General features: G+C 41.0%; 1 protein-coding gene across 1 annotated transcript; it reads right to left on the bottom strand.

Annotated features, from left to right (window-relative positions):
- Window positions 1–3,690: 3,690 nt before the first annotated feature.
- LOC118123757 (SEC14-like protein 1) lies at window positions 3,691–15,259 on the bottom strand. Its single transcript, XM_035181308.2, has 16 exons — window positions 15,086–15,259; window positions 13,690–13,784; window positions 10,734–10,883; window positions 10,502–10,633; window positions 9,859–9,987; window positions 9,547–9,766; window positions 8,617–8,726; window positions 8,200–8,389; window positions 7,737–7,825; window positions 7,346–7,416; window positions 7,076–7,247; window positions 5,716–5,850; window positions 5,322–5,456; window positions 4,817–5,068; window positions 4,533–4,711; window positions 3,691–4,302 (listed from the first exon to the last, which is right to left on the bottom strand). The coding sequence occupies exons 2-16, from the start codon at window positions 13,750–13,752 to the stop codon at window positions 4,200–4,202; spliced, it is 2,130 nt and encodes a 709-aa protein (XP_035037199.1). The 5' UTR covers window positions 13,753–13,784; window positions 15,086–15,259; the 3' UTR covers window positions 3,691–4,199.
- Between the last annotated feature and the right edge of the window lie 5,561 nt (window positions 15,260–20,820).

Below are 20,820 nucleotides of genomic sequence, written 5' to 3'. Positions count from 1 at the left end.
TTTCAGCTGCACCTGTGGACTAATGTCCTGAGAGTGTTGCGCACATTAGTTGAAAGTGCGATAATAGTGACCAATCAGAGCAGCGCCGGGACTTTCCCTTTGGCCCCGCCCCCAAAATGTCAACAGTCTCGCGATCTCTCGACTCAAAGTGGAAAGCGCGTGTGCCACCTAGAGGCAGTTTTTTGCTATTACAGTAGTTTTTGACCGACTCACAGCTGCCTATATAATTATTATATATATTTAAAATAGTTGGTATTATCATCATTATTATTGTTATTAAAACTCAATTGTTGAATGTCAACAAGAAGACTTTGTGCTCATATCTCCGTGTGTGAAATAAAGTAATTCACTCGTGAGCAAGTGTTTTTTGTGCCGTCGTCATAGTTGAATTGTCACTAATCAAAATGTGGAGATTTCTCTGGATTCCTCAAAGACTTCCTCCCAGTATAACATATAAAAATCACGTTTCAACCTTCTGTCTTAACTTGTTTATCTGTTTATTCAATAGAAATGTTAACAGATGTAATGTTCGTATATGGAAGTGCACACTGCCTCAGAAGCAATCATTTCCACCTTTAACAGAAATAACAACTTAAATGTGTCAGTATCTGACATTGGCTTGCTTGAATTTGACTGTTTTTGAACAACCACATTTTTTGTTATTCAAATATTGTATTCTAAATAGTATTTCTAAATGTGTATTATTTCGTACACATCTTACCTGACACTATAATTTAAAATAAAGCTATGTGGGTTTGGATCACGTTTGACTGGGAAACATGACTGTGGGAAAAGGTTTCGTTCAGGACAAGTTGGAAACGCTTGGTATTCTGTCCAAACAGGCAAATGGATAAATAGGCTGCCACTGTAACATTTAAGGAGGGCAGGCCGATAGAGACCTGCACAGTTCAGTGCCCATTTAGAGAGAGACGGGGATGGAAATGTCAACAATAGAAGTCAGTGAGCCGAGGAAATACAGGAGAAATAAAAGCACGCTGGTCGTTGGGAACCTGATGAAAACAACATTTGACCTAAGCAGAGCCTTGACAGTTCACTGCAAATGAGGGCAGTGCTCAGAAATTGGCCTAAATTGAAGCTAGATTGATGGTCTTTCTTGTTGCGGAGGGAAAAAAAATCAATGTTTGAAGATGTGAAGGGAAGTACGAGGCATCAGAGATAAATAGACGTGACTGTATCTATTTGTCTGTGGACATATTAATCAGGCCCAGCGGTACATCAAGTCAGAAAATGAATTTCAACCCGGCCGATATGAGATTAGTTAAATAGACAGGTCCACAACTCAGATGGAGGGGGCATTAAACGTTTACTGTTTTTCAGGTTGCACACAACACGGTGAGAACGAGACCTTGATTTAAGCTTCGCATTTGTGCGCTCGAACAATCCCGCACAAAGTTTCTCTTGCAGCGTGTCAAGTCTCCTAAAAATAATTTAGTGCACTCTATTACAGAGCTCCTTTTCAATTAGAGGGAAGGTCAGGATTGTCAGATGGAAGAAAATGAAACACGGTCCTTAGGTTTTTAATGAGTGTCCACATACAGTGAGACTCTACAACCTTATGTCTAATGAGAATTTTTCTTACTGTGATCAAATCAAGTTAGGAGAGAAGCCATTTCCGTGCACTATTTGATAGGTAGAGGGAATAAATGGGAAGATGTAGTTTTGTGAGTTTTATTATCATTCAACCTTGGCATCTGAGAAAAGGCGTTGGCTCCTTTCAAGTCGATTCAAAGGAGTGATGCATGAATAGTTCATTTTTAAAAGTGCAACCTCTCTCTCTCTCTTTTTCACTGTGCATGAGATGTAAATACAAAAAAAAGAAACTCAACCGAAATCAGCCCCATGTTGACAATCCCCCTGTCTGAGTCTGGTATTTCTGAGACGAAGATTATTCATTATCATGAACTATTCCCAGTGAAGCCTGGGATGTTTATATCTGTAACAAGAGAGACTTATTTCCGCTGCATATTATCACTGCAGCCCGTCTCTCTGCCCGCTGAGCTCGCCAAAGAATTAAGAGATCTAGTGTTCCTGGTTGCAGTATTATTCAAAATGTGATTTTAATTTGACTGCTTCTCCAGACTTAGATATCACCAGTGTGGTTGTAAAAATTCGGTCGGCCTGCAGCTTACGAGGCAGGTTGGAGTTTCTCACAGAGATGTGGTGGGGATTTAATCTCCGGGTCTGTTTCTTTGGAGACAAATTCCACATGATCTCCTTCTTATAATATCTGTGATGATCAGAGCAACCAAGGAATAGTAAGATGTTGAAATGTTGAAAATGTTGGCTGCAGAGCAAACAGTGACTCGAGAAGGAAGTAATTTATTTCTCATAATAAAGTTTTATTGCTAAGATAGTTTGAAATATTAAAGTCATTAGCCACATGATTAACGACACCATAGAATCCTAACATAGACGTGTCCCTCAAGTCATTTAACTCTATTTTCTATTTGGGCTCTTTTTAGGAAAGGAGATCCAAAGAGGTTCCGTGTGTTAACAAGCCCTCTGTCACAAAAACTTTATCTTATATATTTAATTATTATTTGATGATTGATGCACAGCCATTTCGGTTTTCTCCACATATATTTAACCTTTTGGTTCGAGGGAGATATACTGGTAATATAAAACATCACTATGCAAAGATGAGGGTTTGCCATGAGATGGTATTAACATTCATGGTCCCCAGAAGATGCATCCTGATGACTGGTCGATCCTCTATCTTTTAAGTGCCATCTTCAGATTCACATATCGGTTTTAAGCAAAAAGCCTAAAAGTTTACTGTATTTTTCCAACAGTGTGATTAATGCTAAATAGCCTACACATCGAAAAAGACATTTCCCATCAACCTTAGCTTTACTTTTTGATTAGTGCTGCAAATATCCGCATGCTACCATACCAAACTATGATTAGTAAACATGGTAAATGTAATGTGATGCAATATTAAGGAGTATTCCCTTACAGACCTATATAATGACCTTATTTCTAAAGTCTATGAAGGCCACTAACATCAGCCGTAAACCATGCAACTGCTCAGAAAGCATGTCAGGCATATCATACTAAAGATATGCTGCTATTTATGTGTCATGGGAGGTGATTAGACCACAGTGAGTAACCGTAAATAAGCCCCTGGCAAAAAATACACTTCCTCTTTCTAACAACCATGACGCACGGGCAGGAAGTCAGAATCCCATTAAACCAGCCACACAGAAAACCCATTCCACCTGGCCTTGTGTCGGGATAAACAGCAACATGACACAAGTTTGCAAGACACAAAACAACCACATAACACAGGAAATTCAATTACTCTTCAGCTGGAAGCATCAGATAGGTTTATGAAAATTAAAGTTTTATGTAAATCAGTTGTCTGCCTGGCCCTGTGGCAGATCACAAGGGGGCCGCACAATATTGTATTCAAATTAGCTGCCTCGGAAAACTCAGCCGCTCCGCCTAACAAGCCCAAAAACAACATTACATGGAATCTAGAGAGTGCCCTGCATATTTAATAGAGATTTCATATTATCTCCTCTCTCTTAACATCTCACCTATTGCTATAAAAGATCTCTAATAACCAGTCTCCATGATTGTTATTATTATTATTATTATTATTATTATTATTAGACGTTTTCTCAAAATTTCAGGACAAAAGACACATTCTGGAGGATACGTGAATAGTACTTTACGTGTTAATTTCTTTATTTAAAAAACATTTCTTAGAAGAGCAGAAAATGTGTTAATGTAAAACTGCATGTGTTGAGAACACTGCAGAGCTGAGAGAGCAGCTCCAGTCGTAGAGTGCCCTGACATCTTGTGGGCAATGAAAGCAACTTCAAGTATAGAAGGTAAATGCATTATACAGGTTTCACTTTCATTCAATCTAGTCTATAATCTGATAATTAAGAGGCATTTCAATTCATTTATTAAGCATTTAAGAACATGTATCTAACCACATATGGTATATTTAATTTGTTTCTTGTACTGTAAATAAACATAAAACAAACAAAAACTAACAAAGTCCTTCATCGCAAGCACAGGAAAAAACTGTTACATCATTCTACAGACACTAAAGCATCAGAGAAACTTTACTCAGCTCTGATCTAAATTACAAACAACATAAAGAAATATCAGTCACATGTCATTCAGTCCTGGGGAATTGTAGCTTTGAGGCAGATGTTGGTCGGATGCTACCTTGAGATGGAGCTGGCGTGTGATTGGCTAGAGGAGGTAGTGGCAGCACTGAGCTGTGAGAAACCACTATTACACGACTCCAGACTGGTCATGGATCCCCTGGAAATAACAGAAAGGAAATAATAATTCTTAGATTGCAATTAATTGATAGTAAAATGTTAGCATTTGTACAGTATTTTAAGTATAAAAAATAGATATCTAGCAGATTTGTCTACATTTTCCGAAATATCACCACATTGATTTTAGATCAACTCAAACAAGAGCAGTGTAGAATATGTGCAAAGAAAACATGACCAGAGGAAGAGGCTCTGGGGTTTAATTAAACTGACCTGAAGTCGTGGGACGCCAGCACCTCGGTGTAGAACATAATCTTACACTTGTGGGAGGAGACCTGCAGGGAGGCCAGGACGTCATCCACACGAGGCAGGCTGGAGGCGGTGCACGCCGGCGAGCTGTGGAAACGCCACTGGAGGATGTAGAAACCCGGCCAGCGAGTTATGTGGGAGCCCTGTTTGAACAGATGGAAGCTGCAGGATTAATTTGCAATGATAGAGGTTTAACAACTTCGACAAAGAAAAGACAAGAGCGCAGAGTCCACCGTCCTCCCTCGCACCTGTACGCTCTCTCCCTCCCTGCAGGTGAGCGCTTTCTCCACCAGGCTGTAGTCCTGGCCCAGCACCCAGTTCCTGTCTATCAGCTGGGCGTTGACGGCCCCGAGGGACGCGATGCCGTGGGCTCCGAGCGTGTCTTTCTTCTGCGGCTGAGGGGCCCTCTTGGAGTGGTAGATGTTGAAAATCACATCGCCTTTGCACACGTCAAAGTCCCAGGTGATGACGGAGGACGCCTCTGTGATCTCGATCAGCATCTGCAGGGGGGGGTGTAAGGAGATTAGAAACAAGGAGCAGCGGACAGGGGGCCATTAATCATGTTTCTCTTTTGCTATAAGCCTGCAATGTGGATTTGTACCATGTGGTGGAGCCAGATTCCACAACATAAAAATGCAGCATACAGAGAAAGTGGAATTGTGAAGAAATACTTTTGTCGTAACATGATAGAGATCACACACGTCTCAAAGATGGCGTCTGTGATACATATGGATCAGGAAGCTGAGACTGTACCTCATATGGAGCTCCCTTGAAGACGCTGCCGCTCTTATAGATGGAGTCGGTCAACAGGCGGTTCTCCTCACTCTCCATCTCCTCTGCGGTCCGGTACAGACATTTGGGGACCGTGCTTCCTTCAGGGATCTCACACTAGAGAATGACAACACAAAAGAGACACACAACTCCCATTAATCTATGTTTACACCTGTCTTTTAGGTTACACTTCTTTGTTTTAATATTAAAATACTATACGAGATTTCAACTAAAGACGCCTATTGTACCAAAGGCAGTAACTTAATATTCATGCTGGTTATTAATTAATTGTTGAGGACCAAGAGCTGTAACACACATTATTTCTCTGTATTTGTTTTGAATCGCAGATGTCAACAAGCTGAGGAATAGACCTCACCATGCAGTCTCCTCCCAAGAAGTCAGGGAGGATCTCTCTGTCGATGTAATCCACCAGGCCTCCTGGACCCTGGTAGTCATTTCCAGCATAAACAAGGAACTTCTTACGAGTGTTCTCGTCGATCAAGGGGCTGACCTAGAAACAAGACACGGGAACAGCAGCAGGTTCACTTATTGTCAAATGTAAAATAATATAGTATAGTATAATACAATACAATAACATACCTGCATTGTTAAAGTTATTAGCTGGTTGATGGTGTTAGTAAGCATATGCATTTATATTATAGTATACATAGATTTTATCATGATAATAACTTTTACTGTATTTATACGTTTGTTTTCCATCTGCTGCTAAACTACGGCATCTTGCACGTCTCCATTCCAGCAGGAAGGTTTAACGAACTCTGAACTGAACCGCCTTCAATGTAACTTTAAATTCTACTTCATGTTTAAAAATCTGGCTCCACAGCATTTAATGACTGTATTTATTAATATGCAGTGCATTTGGATAAAATAAATGAAATACTGTTAAAACAAGTGAAGACTAAATGCAACTTATGAATAATGAAAACTACTACTACTTTAGTCCAGTTTAAAATTTTAGTTTTAAAAAACGCCAAAGCAGGAAACACCATCTCACCTGTGCACCAATCCTAATTTTTCAACCATACTCAAATCATCCTCACTCAGAAATATCATACTCACCATTACTATAATAACTATGACCAAAATGTCCCATCAGTGTGTGTTTAAAGCTTTATACAGATTGATGTCAGATGAATGTTTCAGAGCAGGGTCACTTCTAACTGTCCATAGACCCAAAGGATAAAGGCTTTTTTTTCTGAGCTGATGACTGATCATAGCAGTAATGTCAGCAGCGGCAGGTCTCGGTTAACAAACTGCCGGGTTTTGATCTTCTCCCGCAAACATGAACCTCTGCAGATCAATGCGTTCTCCTCTGTGCTATGATGTGGACTGTGTAAACGAGGGAAAGAGGCTCAGCAAGAGGGAAAGAAAAAACCTGCGAGCGAGTAGTTTATGTTCAAAGAGTGAGTCTCTGGGTTAACAAACTAAAATACCCCCCAGTTAACAACTTACACAGTCCATTCTTCAAGCACTTACACTATGCTTCAACTGTTTTTACTGTGTATACTTGTCTTTATTTCTTTGCTGAATGCTATTACTATCCTAGAAACTATACTACTGCATATTGCAATCACAATATGCCCCATGGGGATCAGGAGAATCTCTGCATAGCACATAGAGATAATTATCCTCATTTGGTGAAGTTGTTTTCTCCGTTTCTCCTTCATACTAATGACGTATTCTCATGAAAAACAAGTGTGGACAGTTATTCTCACCAGCGTCCAGAGCACTGGAAAAACTCGAGGCGCCCTCAGTATGAGGAGGCGACCCAGAGTCTCAGGATAGTTGGCCTCCACCACCTCGATGATTCTGAGCAGAGCCTTGACGCCCGGCCGCCACAGGTGACGCATGTTGAGACCCTCCAGATCCACCAGGCAAGTCCAACAGCTGAGCAACATGTTAACATAGACATTGCATAACTATTAATACGATAAAAGCAGGTAAGTAACCAAACACAGACAAAGGGCAGATCAATATTTAGGCACCTGATAGGTCGGCCGAAGACTCTGGTGTTTTCTTGACAACGCCTCAGTCCCTCTTCATTGATGGAAAGGACCTGAGTCACAGTTGTAATGTAGCAGCATTAATACAACTTAAAACATCTGAAAATAAAATTACTGTGTTAATGTCTGTTTTGAATAGGGCTGTAATAATTCTCAGTTCAGACCAAGATTTCTGTCCCACAGTTTGGTTTACACCTCATTTTAATTTTGTCACATTACTAAAGAAGTGAAAACTGGTGGTGGTGATGGGTTGGGGAATTTCCTACATCTCAAATTCGGGGTTGTGGTTGTTTGTATCCAGGTTTCGGCGCCAGTTTCAGAAATGTTACAGCCCTAATGCTGAAGCATCAACTTGTGCATGTGTTCATATCACCTGTCTGAGAAGCACCTCCTCTCCCAGGGCTCGTACCAGACCCTTCGTGTCCATTTGACCCAGACGCAGGATGTACAGAGGACGGCCCTCTAAGACACACACCACACGCAGACATGGGTCATCATGTGCACACAGAAATGCAATGATTGCACAAAAGAGCAAAATAAATCTGACTCTCACTAATGTTTAGCACCTGCTGTTGCCGAGCTCGTGTTTAACAGGTTCAAACATTCACAGGACACTTCCTGGGTTCACATCCTGCCTCTAACCAGGTGAGCTGAGCTGTTAAAAGCAAGGGCTCATTTACAAACATGGGAGCTCTGGCAGACGGTGCTCCGACTTCATCGTCAATAATTAACAGCTCATTTCAACCCATGTAGACTTTTCCACAATTTCACTGTAGCATTAAGTAGAGAGAAATAGAGGAGATGTTACGGATACAACAGGCCAGTTCATTCAGTACCTCTGTCATGGTGGTGCCAGCCTCCAGTGTAATATTCCTGAAGCAGTTGTGGCCGCTCCCACGTGTCCAACAAGAAATCCACCTGATGCTGTTTCCTCCAGGTGAGAGACTGGCACAGGAGCTCCCTGGCCTTGTCTAGGTTGAAATCTCTGGCTCTCAGGAAGCGCAGCACATGCTGATCCTTTGGAATCTACACACAAAAAAGGCACGGGTCAAAAAGTCTAAATGCAAAGTTTTTAGTGAAGAATGCACCTTTCAGCCAATGAATGCTTATTTTCTATTTGCAATCAGCAATATATCTGCAAAGAGCAATACTGTCTTTACTGTGTTAGCAGGAGCGAAGCAGAAATCTAGCGTCTAGAGTCTAGAAATATTAAGTATAAAAAATGTATGTGTGTTTGTTCGTGTGTATCTGACCTTGCCCTTGTGGGTTTCCTGGAGCCACTGGCGCAGTCGAATAAGACAGCTCTCCTGCAGAGGCGTTAAATCACCTAGGTAACGTCTGATGTAGTCAGCATCCAACTTGTCTATGGGCAAAAATACACAGTGTAAAGATAGCACATATTGAATGTTTCAGATGGAGACATCAGGAGCTCTTCACTGCTTTTTCAACCAGAGATTCCAGTGAACCACAAAAGAAAATGTTGCCGGGGGCACTTAGCAACAAGCACGTTTTCAAAAGCTACAGCTACGGCTTGAAAAGTCTCTGAAGCTTGGTCCTGTTTGCTGCTCTTCACACTTGTGTTCCTTGCAACATGCAATGTGTTGTTAAGCCGAGGAGAGAAGTGGTGTTTTTGCAAATCACTATTGTGTAACCAGAGGTGTGAGATTTTACACCCAGCCACAGGCTTTTCAATTCACAAGGACGAACATGAATTCAGTTTTTCTTTTTAAATATGAAGATTTATCCCATTAAACCAGCTTCTTTTTTTTTTTTACTGGTACTGTTTACAGACTCTCTGACTGAAAGGATGAGGTGAGAACTGACAGGCACTCAGAAAGGAAAGTTGTAGCTTCTTCTGGAGCTTTCACACCTTCTTTGTTTGTTCCGTATCTTCTGACTTTGCAGATTAGTCTGAACCATTTACAAGAAATTGTCACAGAATTAAACAATAGAAAAAGAAAAAGAATCACAAGCAGCTCACAGGTTTCTCTGCAAGTCTTCACCTCGGATGATATAATGTTTAAACAACTGACAGGTGTGAAAACACCTTTAGTAAAGATCTGTACTGTGAAGCAGCCATGGGCCACAAAGGCACAGTTCACACACAATGTTTACTCTGCTCCTTTGAGCTGTGTGTTGGCTGCTACTCTGTACTTTATTGGCACTAGTGAGAAACCACTGACCATCAGGAGAGCCAGACAGCAGCTCTGTGGGACCAGCTGGGTCTTTGCTGGGCAGCCCATCCTTGGCACTGTTCACTGGGATTGCTCTGGGAATAGAGGGGGGTGGCAGCAGGGGCCTGGCACCTGCAGTCCCAGTGACCACAGGGGGTGTCCAACGAGGTATGTGAGTTACTCCTTCTTCCTCCAGCTCTTTGAGAAAGTACTCAATTATTTCTTTACCCTGAAACATAAAGAGATGAAACTAGATTAATAATCTGGAAAATAGACAAACTCTTTACCATGTGTATACATTTTCTGTGTAAGGACACAAACCTTTTTAATGCTAGCAGCATACTGTTTCATCGCTATCTTCTCTGCTGAGTTCTCGAAGCCAAAAAAGGACTTGACATCCAGACTAGCCGTCTGTTCGAAGCAGGTCCAGTCCTCATTTTCTGGATGAACCTGTGGAAGACAAACAATAATCTGTTATGGATGCTGAATCGTTAACTTTAACAGCAAAAGTCATTTAAATTGTTCAGATGATGTAATGTTTATACAGCCCAACTGGTAATGATTGCTGAGATGTCTTTACCAAACACTTATGCTTAAAGAAACACAACTGGTATTTTATAGTTTAACCATTAACTTTATTATAAATAATTACAAAGCAAAAGAAAACCCAAATACAACAAAATAAATTCAACTTAAATTTAGAAAATAAACAGAATTGTTTTGTGTAAAATTAAACACAAAATCTTTTTGGTTTGCACATGCAGCGGTAAAAGCGCATACCGGCTGTGTCTTCTATTTTCTGCTTCCTATTGTTTTCATCATAAACTGCACTGGCCTTATGAAGGGCTCCGTGCCAACAACAGAGCACGAGGCACAGTAAAACCGTGTTGCACAAAAACAACAATACAAAGAAATAAAACTTCTCTCATCCTCACCACCTTCTTTTATTGTTTGAGAGACTCACCGTGTATTTGCAGCTCTCGTGGACGAGGACTCTGCTGGAAAAGGTCTCGTTGGTGACCTCTATGTGGAGCGTCCTGTCCCTGCGGTTCAGAGTGTTCTTTTGGACAAAGTACAGGTAGTCTACACCGGCAATCTACACGCAAAGAAGAAATATATTCATGGTTTGTACCAGCTTATTTAAACATTATGATTATTTCATGGTGTTGCACAGTGTAAAGTCAGAGGAGAGTTACTCTTTTAAGAAGTCGTGGAGCATCAATGTCGATGGTGCAGCGCCTCTCTGTGACCAGCGTGGATCCGTCCTCACTCTGGTTTTCACTGAAGACTTTACTGTCCACAAACACCGGGATCAAGGGGCACTTTGGGAATCTCCTTACATAGGCCTGAGGATGAGAAATACGTCACACATTAAATATATACTATACATAATAGTTTTATTGTGCTTTCCCTGGCTCGGTTCATTCTCCTCCACTCTGGGATTTGCTTTTGTTCTGCCCACTATGAGGCAGCTCTCTGGTCGGAGAGGAAATATGTTTGTAGTGATCCCATTACGACAAGGTCGTTTGTATTTGAAATGAGAGTAAATGTCTGAATAGAGCAGAGATTTACAGCACATCATCTCTGTATCGGGTTAGGGTGCATTTAACAGTTTATGTAAATGCATATCAGCGTTTGTGCATCTGTGACAGTTACTTCATGCTTTATTGCCCACAGCATATTGTATGACCGTCTGCTCAGGGAAGATTCACCACAGGTTCACCTGTCAATATTGACTGAGCGGCTGAGCGGGCGTTTCAGGATGTAAAAAAATAGTCATCAGTGTGTGCAAGTAGCAGAAAGGCACATATTGCTGATAAACTATTGACGAGCATCTGAGGGGAGGGAAGGAACTAGACCATTACAATAGGAACAGCTGCCTGTTTAATGTTTAAGCAACAAATTACTTCACCACAGGGTAGAAAACTACTGCAAATACTATCCAGGAACTCTGAGCCCTAGATATAGCAAACAATGACAACCCTCAACTGGTGCGTGTGGAGTAAATCATCCTGAGACTCAAAGCGTTTTAAAAGTGCGAAGAGCTCAACTGATCCTCGTGGACTAAAGGCACAAGAGAACAGAATTTACAGGAGATTTCCTCCCGAAATTCACACTAGAGATGTGATCTTTCAGCAAGACACGCGTCCGACCTGCACACATCCCAACAGACGTGTGTGAAATGTTTCCATTCAGAGCGACTCTGCCAAGGCCCACCAGTCCCCTTGTGAAACCACATTTAAATTCACTAGATCCGGATTCTATATTTGGATCCGAACAAAATTGCACACGCTCATAAATATCAGTCCCCTAAACATGCCTGACTTTTTTGCCATCAAGATCCATAAATTATTCTCTGGGAATCTATAGCAATGTTAAAGAAAGTGAAAAGAATTCCTGGACCCCTCCCCCCGGTCCTCATCTTCTTCTCAGGCCCGGACCACATTCTTCCACCAAGTTTCGTGAAAATCAGTAAAATGTTTTTTTTGCAATCTCGCTTACAAACAAATGAACCCACAAAGAAATGGACGGGGGTGGAGACACAACCTCCACGGCTAAGACAATAAGCAGCATTGTCTGGTGGTGTGGAAAAGACACAGCACAACGAGTAGGTTTCATTTATGGCAGATGGTTGGAAATCTGTTAGAGCATGAAAAGCATTATTTAATCAAGGAAGAGCAGAACAAGTCAGACTCAAACTGTCCGAGCCCGTTGAAGACTGTTTAATCTAAACATCACAATCAGTCAGACAGTTTCCACTGTTCACACCATTATATTTTACATTAGCAAAACACTAGGGGTTTGATGACTGTGGCTGTGAAGCACAAACACTGAGTAAATTCAATTCTACCTGTATCGGTCATGTGAAAAATGGGATGGTGTGTCTGCACAAACACAAATAGAAAGTGTTGTGATACTGTGACACCCAGGATCATCGTACAGACGTGTCAAGAAGCAGACAGCAGTGATGTCCATGGTTCAGAAAAACATCCTGGACAATGATTAGAGCCGTAAGTAATAACTGGATCAGCAGAGGAACTAATGAGCAGGCTCACAGATGAATGGGAGCGGAGGAGGTGAACTGGAGTCTCTCCTTTATGCCGCTGAGGTCTGAATCTTTTCATACGAGCTGTTATTCACTTTTCACAAAAGATTTATTTCGAGGTCCTTTTCAATATGTCGAGACGCAGTCAGCATTTTAATCATGAGATGATTCAGGGGAAAGAAGCTTGTTTGGATGTGGACTCGGACTATGTGGCGGAGGAGATAGTGTCCCGGCAGCAGCATTAGCCTATCTGGACAGTGTTGCATAAGTCTTCAGCTTAATGTGTAACTGCACAGAGCAGGAAGCAGGAGCAGGAGCAGGAGCAGATTGTACAAGTCAGTCCCAGCTGACATCGGCAGAGAAATTCCATTCAATCTAACCTAAGCCTGTGTGTCTTTGGACTGTGGGAGGAAGCTGTGTACCCGAAAAAAAAAACCCACGCAGACATGGGGTGAACATCCAAACTCCACACAGAAAGACCCCGGTTCAACTGAAACAATTAAACAAAATAAATCAACTCCTCCTGACCTCTCAATAAGCATCACATGACGTCAGAGAAACAACACACAAGGTTTAATGAGTTACAAAGATGTCAAAATATCCAACAGTGAGCCAGTTAAATAAGCATATAGAGGGATCAGCCTGGCTCGGAATTAGTGGAAACTTTCTAGGAAAGTTTTGTAAGTAGTTTCCTCAACATGTGCACTACCTGCAGATTCCTCCTCCAACCACCACAACAGGAGAGAGAAGTTTCTCTCTGTATGTTCTGTCCAGTCACTCATCACAGGAGCTGTGGCAGGTGAGAGTATCTCAAGTAGAAGACAGACGGCCCCTGGGCGGCCACACATTTTATATTCTGTTTTCTGAAAGTGTCTGGATTTCTGTCTGGAATCCAGTGAAAACTCAAATATTCAGGAAAATTCTAAAAGTGAACAGGAGTCAAAGCCACAGTGGTTTTATACTGAAGATGCACCTTATCTCCACTTGACTTAGGTAAGATCCCAAAAGGTAATAACACCCATGTCCACTGTCTGGTGTCTTATTAGGTAAGAGATAACAGATTTAATTCTCTGGATGGCAGCTGCAACATAAACAGTAATACTCACCGCCATGATTAGCTCAAACGGGTGTTTGTAGACCCGGACCGGGGACTGGTATTCCTGCACCATGGTGAAAGTTCAGTCAACCTGCAGCTGGAAGACTACAGACACAAAAACACGACACGGCTTAATAAAATAAAAACAACAAGCAGCAGTTTACATGGGTTATTGTAAGTTTGCAGAACATCAGCTGAGAGGAGTGACACTCATGTGACGCTCATTTGGGCTGACTCTGCATTCAGCTGCTTTTCGGGAAGGCCCTTGTGAGGTTGTTATTCCGACTCCTGTGTGTTCATGTGCTTTGAAGTAGGAACGTGGAAAAAACTCGCTGTGTATTAAGAGCGTGTTATTCTACTACATCTGCTGCTGTTTGATGCATCCTGTAGATGAACATTACTTTCCATAAAGTATTTGACTGTGCACTACGTTGTGTTCTTATATGTCACTTGATTACTTAATATGTTGTTTACTTAGAAGTTGAGAACTTATATCTTTACACCAGGGATCAAAGAGAAACTGCATTTGAATCCTGTCTATGTTCTGCACATATGGCAGATCTGACAATAATGTTGATTTTGACTTTAAAAAACACCCTCACACCACTTTCTGCATCAAGGCTGGATAATGTGACCAAAACCCACATCACAATAAACACAACATATAAGTTGAAAACAATAATTATGACGATAAATGTCACAATATTAATCATTTTAAGTTTAAAACTGATACTCCTGAGTGAACGTTGTCCGGTGAAACATTTTACAGATCAATTGTGTGTTGTACCTGCTCACCTTGGTGACACAATGAGTAAACAAAGTAATATATCAATATATAACCTTTGAAGTATTGATACAAATCATAATCGATACATTATCAATAACTATTGTTTTATTGCCCAGTTCTAATTTGAATGAAGGAATAAGGTGCCACAGGCAAATCAGGTCTATTAAACGTTTGCTCGTTAATTATAAAAAACATCTGCATTGGCTAAAAACACTTCAAGTGACAAAAGTATCATGTTTGACAAACTCATATTAAAAGCTGCTATTCAGCGATAGTTTTAAAAATGCGTTAAGTAGTTTATAAGTAATTTGAACAGCTCGTGTTACAAAACTGTCCAGTTGGGAGACTCTTTTTTCCGATTGTTCCGCCAGCGCGTGAACGCACATCGTCTCCACAGTAAGCTTTTAACTAACAAAAAGTGCGCATCGTAGAAGAAGAAGAAGAAGAAGAAGAAGAAGAAGAAGAAGAAGAAGATGGAGAAAAGTCATGTTAACGTTTTAACAGTCAGTGTCACGAAGTAACGCGAATAACTGACATCAGATCAGTTTGTTCCAGAGTGAAACACACAGGCGACAGTAGCGAGCAAAGGCCCGAGCGGAGCGAACACACGGATTCTTACATGAGGGTTGAATCCCGGCGGGTTGGATCTATTGGTCCCCACAGCTCCGTGTCTCCTCCATGTTGCGTGAGTGGACAAACTTTCTATTGTCTCATCGTCAACAACACAATAAAAAGTCCATCCTGAGTCGGTCCGTCCTCCACTGTCACGCACTGTTAGCTCCGCCCCCCCTGCCGTCACGCAAACAGGAAGTCCGCGTTAACGCACTTTTAAAAAGAAAGTTAGAATGTTTTTTCTTTTTTAACTTGATATTTGAGGGATAGATTTAAATTTTGCATTTTTTTTTTTTAAATGGATGTTTTGATTTTAATATTGATTTATAAAAGTATAAAGTGCAGCAGAGTCACACAGTCTGAGGTCAGGACTGAAGGGGGCGCTGTGGCTGACGTGACAGTGGATTATATTAAAAAGGTTTCACGTTGAATCACATGTTTCACATTCGATTTCAATTTAGACGCTATTAACATTTGAGAATCTATTGTCTTATGATTATGTTAATGCATATCATTATTTTATTTTCTGTTTTCTGTCTTTTTCTGTGTTTTCCATTGTTTATCTTATCATCTAAACCTTTTCCTGTGTTTTTCTTTTCTACAGGTTTTATCCCTAACATTGCACTTCTTCACTCTACTGTGTTGTCTTGCTTTGCCGCACTCGTAAAGCACTTTGGCTCGACTGCAGTTGTTTTTATATAAATAAATCTGACTTGAGCAGCCAATGCAAATAACAATGAATTATCTGTTTTGGTTTGAGATACTATTGATATTGCACTTATTTGAGTCAACAATGGACAGTGAGGCCCAAGCGGTCAGGCCTCACTGTCCATGTGTATAAATATATCTGTGTTGGATGATTTATTGTCTTGTTGTTGGGTTTTTTCTGCTTGTTCATGCTGTCCAATTGTGGCTATTTGCTCTAAATGGATCTCTGGTTCTTTGCCATACATTAGCTACACTAATAAAAGCTTTTTAATTCTCTCACAAGACTGCCCTGCTATATTTACTTTTTGTGAAATTTGTCTGACTTATTACAACTGAATATATATATATAAATGTATTCAACTTCATCTTACTGGACCGTTGCCCTAGAGCTGCATGTTGCTTTTTGTTGGTCCGACTGGGCCTTCACCATCCACTGTCACAGAAGTGTGTGGTTACTATTACAACTTTGTCCATGTTATTTTCCTGCAAACTGGTCACAAATGATTTTTACGCTATGTCCTCTACATAGTACCCCCTGTGGTGAATACTGATTGACAGCTATGCAAATGTAGTTGTGACATTTTATCCGGGAATTTTACTTTGCAGAGATATTCATCTTCTCTTTACAACCTCAACATTGGCTGTTCCAGCGATGTTCAGTTGGTCCCACAGTGAAAACTCCTGAAGCAGCATCTGGAGTTGGGGGGTTGGGGGGGTTTCAAAGCTTCTGCATCTGGCAGCCGACAAAAGGTAGAGGAGTCCAGCAGGGGACATCCTGAGAGGGGGCGTGTGAAGTTCAGATAAGCTTCTCTTTCCTAATCAGCCTCAGGCATAAAGAATAATGTTATGACGAAGCTCCTCTCAACAACTGCATGCACAGGCATCGGGATGAAATGGTTCCACCTTCTGTGTAACTGCACAGTCATTCTCATTAGATGGAACAAAGAGATGGAGGTTTTCTCACCAAGGCTTTGCTTTGTGAGTTGCAGCAACCTTTGTGTTGATTTGGTTTTCAAAGTTCTGGCTCTCAGCATGGAGCTGCGATATTAGTCAAACAAAATCATATTCAATCATAAGTAGACAGAAATGATTTGGAAAACACGTTGAAAAGTGAGTGAAGCCCCAGATCCTTCTCTGCAGGCCTTTCTGAGACATGTCCTCCTTCTCCTGAGTGGGTGTTTCTGGTTGTTTTCACCGAGGTTATATAATTCAGGGTGGCAAGCAGATTTGATGCTGTAATTATGATCAAGGGCCATAGAAAACATCTTTGACTGTGTTATGACAAAAGTGATTTACTGTGATTTACTTTGAAATTCATATCCTGCCTTTTCTCACCGCTTAGTCATCCTATCCTGAGGATATTACAAAGTGAAGAAGAAGAAGTTAAGTTTACTTTCCACTTCTACTTCACCTAAAAAACAAGTAAATACAATTAATGGTAATAAATAAATATAGTGAAAGATGCAATGCGTTCAGAAAGTATTCAGACCCATTACAATTTAGTCCTTCTGGAAGTCATTATAGGTTATTGAATGTAGATTGATGGGGGATTTTTTTTATTTTTTATTTCAGCATAAAGCTGCAACATAACAAAATGCGAAAAAAGTGTTAGTTCCTGAATTCTTTCTGCACTGTAACATTCCCAAAGGAAAGATCTTTAATCTTTTTTAATGAATTGTTGATGTGTAGATTTGCCAGCTGGTCAGATGAGACCCTGCACACACATCACATAAATTTCAAACTACAAGGAACAGGCGCGGGTCGTTTACCCGTGATGCAACTCCTCAGAAGGAATTTCTTTATTTGAGTGCAGGTTAGAGAGGATGGCAGAGGTGGTAATGTCAGGTTAAACACCATTAACATGCCACATCATGACTGACCTCTCACATTCACAGCTTTTCTCCTTCTGGCCGAAAGTGAGACGTTGTTCATTAACTGGCCACTTGAGGTCCTCAGTCATTTACCAATAATACGAAGATGAGCCAGATCAGCAGTATAATGTAATGTTTTACATGATCAAATTAGGGGTTAAATCAGGTAAGTAAAAAGGGATACCACAGTTAAATGACTGAAATATTGGAGTTATCATACAAGGATACTCTTTCGGAGCCTGGGGACAGTTCCTTCCCTGCAGTTGGAAGTCATTGCCGTAAGACTGGGATCAAGCTGAAACTCCAGACTGAAGCATCTTCTCTTGGGCTTCGTGTGCATGAGAACAGCCGGCAGACGGCTCGGATTTAAAATTCACAGCACCTCCAGTGTGTCTCTGAAGCGCCATGTAGTTCAGACACTATGGTTTTAAGCTAAGGTGCAGACTTCTGGGCCGCAGCAGAGGTGAGGTAAAGCCTGTCCACGGAACGAAGGTCAAAGAAAATAAAATAAAAACGTTTCTGAGCACTTGTACATACTTGGCCAACATGACTTCAGAGTGAGTCATCCGGCCTGTACACTTGCACAAGCCCGACGCCCTTTTAAACCAAGGCTCATGAATAAGTGCTACAGGAATAAAAGATTCTTTATGACCAACATTGAAAGAAGTGTTTCATCAATGTAGCTATAAAACAGAAATTAAAAGTACAGCAGCAGATAACCGGATCTACATAGTACATGAATAGAATCTGCCTGTATTAGCTATACATGCATACTGTATAAGCTGTCTGAGCATCAAGGATTTTTCTTTTGATTGGATATTTTATTGAAGTGGAAAGAAATTGTGTAACTATTTAATTCAACTGGTACAATATAAATGTAATGTCTGACATATTATTCTGCTTGAGTTTTTTTTTTTTACAGGGAAATGATTTCCTCCACCCCCACACACTAACCCTGTGTATTAGTACCATTGGATTTTGCTCAGTACTCTCATGAATCCAATCTTAAGGAAAAACCGAGCGAGCAAAGAAAAAACATATGAACAAAAGGTGAGTTTTTGGGCTTGGGTGTTGTTTTTGTCCTAATTAAGACTGTACACGCAGTGGATCCATGTCGGCTCTGGATGTACAGTACAAAGAGGAATGACTGAGATGAGCAGCACAAAGAAGTTCACATCGTTTTAATTGACGCAACAAATTTGTACAATGACAGGTTTATTTTTAGTTCACACCCATCAGGAATATCAAAGGTACTGTGGTGATGTGTTCTGTCTGGGGTGATATACCCGTCTCGCAGAATGCAGCGTGACTGCTGCCCCTTGTTGTCACCTTGAAGCTTTCCTGAGCACAGCGTCAGACATCCAGCTGTCCACACCATCAGCCTGGTCACAGTCTGGAAGAGCCACGGCACCGCACACACACACACACAGAGGCTAATGAAACACATCCCCTCCATCCCCCACTGTAAAACCCCACATCAAACAGTGACAGCTTCCAGTACGCGCCTAAGGATAGAATTTGAAACAGAGTGACATGAGGTGTGATTTATGAAATCCCATGCCTCTCATCTGAGAAAAGAAAAATAGATTTTTTTTTTTTAACTGAGTACTGAATACTTCTTCAAAGAAACATCAAGCAGTGCAGGGAAATTAAAGATCACTATAAGATAGAAAATCATGGTATGGCCTATAGGAGGTAAAATAATTGGAGAGCAATACATACAGCAAGGAATTAAACAGGGTATGGAGAACAAGAAGCAGACCAACAGACAGAGATCCCAAATTCATGCTTCTTCCAGCTAAACTGATAAATTAGCTCAGGATGCATAGACCTATGTTAGGGATGCCAGGACCATGAACCAAAACAAAAAGGAAGTTCCTGCAAAATACAGATTAAGTTCAGCCTGGTACAACTGCTGCAATGCCAAGAGATCCAGATGTTTATTTTGTACACACTCATAAATATCAGTCCCCTAAACATGCAAGAACAAGATTCATTAATTAATCTCTGAGAAATCAATGAAAATGTTGAAAAACTCACATTAAAGAAAGATAAAAAACATTTCTGGATCCGACCCCAATCAAAAATTGTATGTTTACTTTCCTGACCAATACTTCCTGTATGTTCTGTGGTAATCCGTCCTGTAATCCTTCTGTAATCTTGTTCTCAAACATACTAACCAACCGACAAACAGACAGGGAGGTTTAGTTTACACAGAAGTGCTCACACATGTTTGTGCGTGACACACATGCATCACTACAATCAACGTCTTTACTACTTTACGACTGTAGAGAATATGGCAAAATTTCAAGGTTGAAATAATTTTTCCAGTTCCATAGAATGCGACAATGCTAAAATGTGTTGTACAGGTGTTAGCTTTAATTATAGATGTGGTGTGCAGACCCATTTACAGAGTTGGCAGCTGCAGTCAGTTTTGCTTCAGGTGTAATGATGATCTCAGAATCGTTAATTAATAAATCTATAACGTGGCGGTCGTCTGAAATGAAGATGGATTGCGACGCTCTACATCTGAGGCCCAACGTGACAAATGATCCTTCCCACGATCCGCTTAGAATCCGTCATCATGATGTATGCTACCTGTGCCCTTTCATATTCAACTGAGGAGGACGCTGGAGCGAACGGAGTCCCGGGCGGCTGTGGAAAGAAGAAGCCATTCAGAAGATTTAAAGTTTATCATCATCGTATCCGTCATCTTGTCTTGGCTCTGTTGTTACATCACGGAGGAGACTCGGTATTCTTCAGTGTCTGTGACTTTTATGGAGATTTTACAGAAATACCATACATAACAAATGAATCTGTATGTTGTCAGCAGCTGGTTAGCTTAGCTTAGCATAACGACTGGCGACAGCTAGCCAAGGCTCCATTTAAAGTTCACTTATTCCAATGTTGTATTTGTTTTTTTTGCTGCTTGTTTAATCTGTACAAAAAGTAGAAAGCAACTTGTGGTCTTACAGGGGATTATGTGGCAGACTGTTACTTACTGTGCTCAGTCATGTTGTGACAATGAGGCTGACGGGAGGCCAGAGCAAGAAGACGGGAGCCCTGTCAGGAAGTGGTGAAGCGCAAAGTCCAGACAACAAACTGAACTTTGAGAAAATATGGTGTTTGTAGTTTCCTCGGTCATCATTGGAAGATTAGCTGC

This window comes from Hippoglossus stenolepis, chromosome 16, assembly GCF_022539355.2.
Source record: "Hippoglossus stenolepis isolate QCI-W04-F060 chromosome 16, HSTE1.2, whole genome shotgun sequence".
NCBI lineage: Eukaryota > Metazoa > Chordata > Actinopteri > Pleuronectiformes > Pleuronectidae > Hippoglossus > Hippoglossus stenolepis.
Note: the sequence above shows the minus strand (reverse complement) of the source record. Positions and strands in the feature narration are given on the sequence as shown.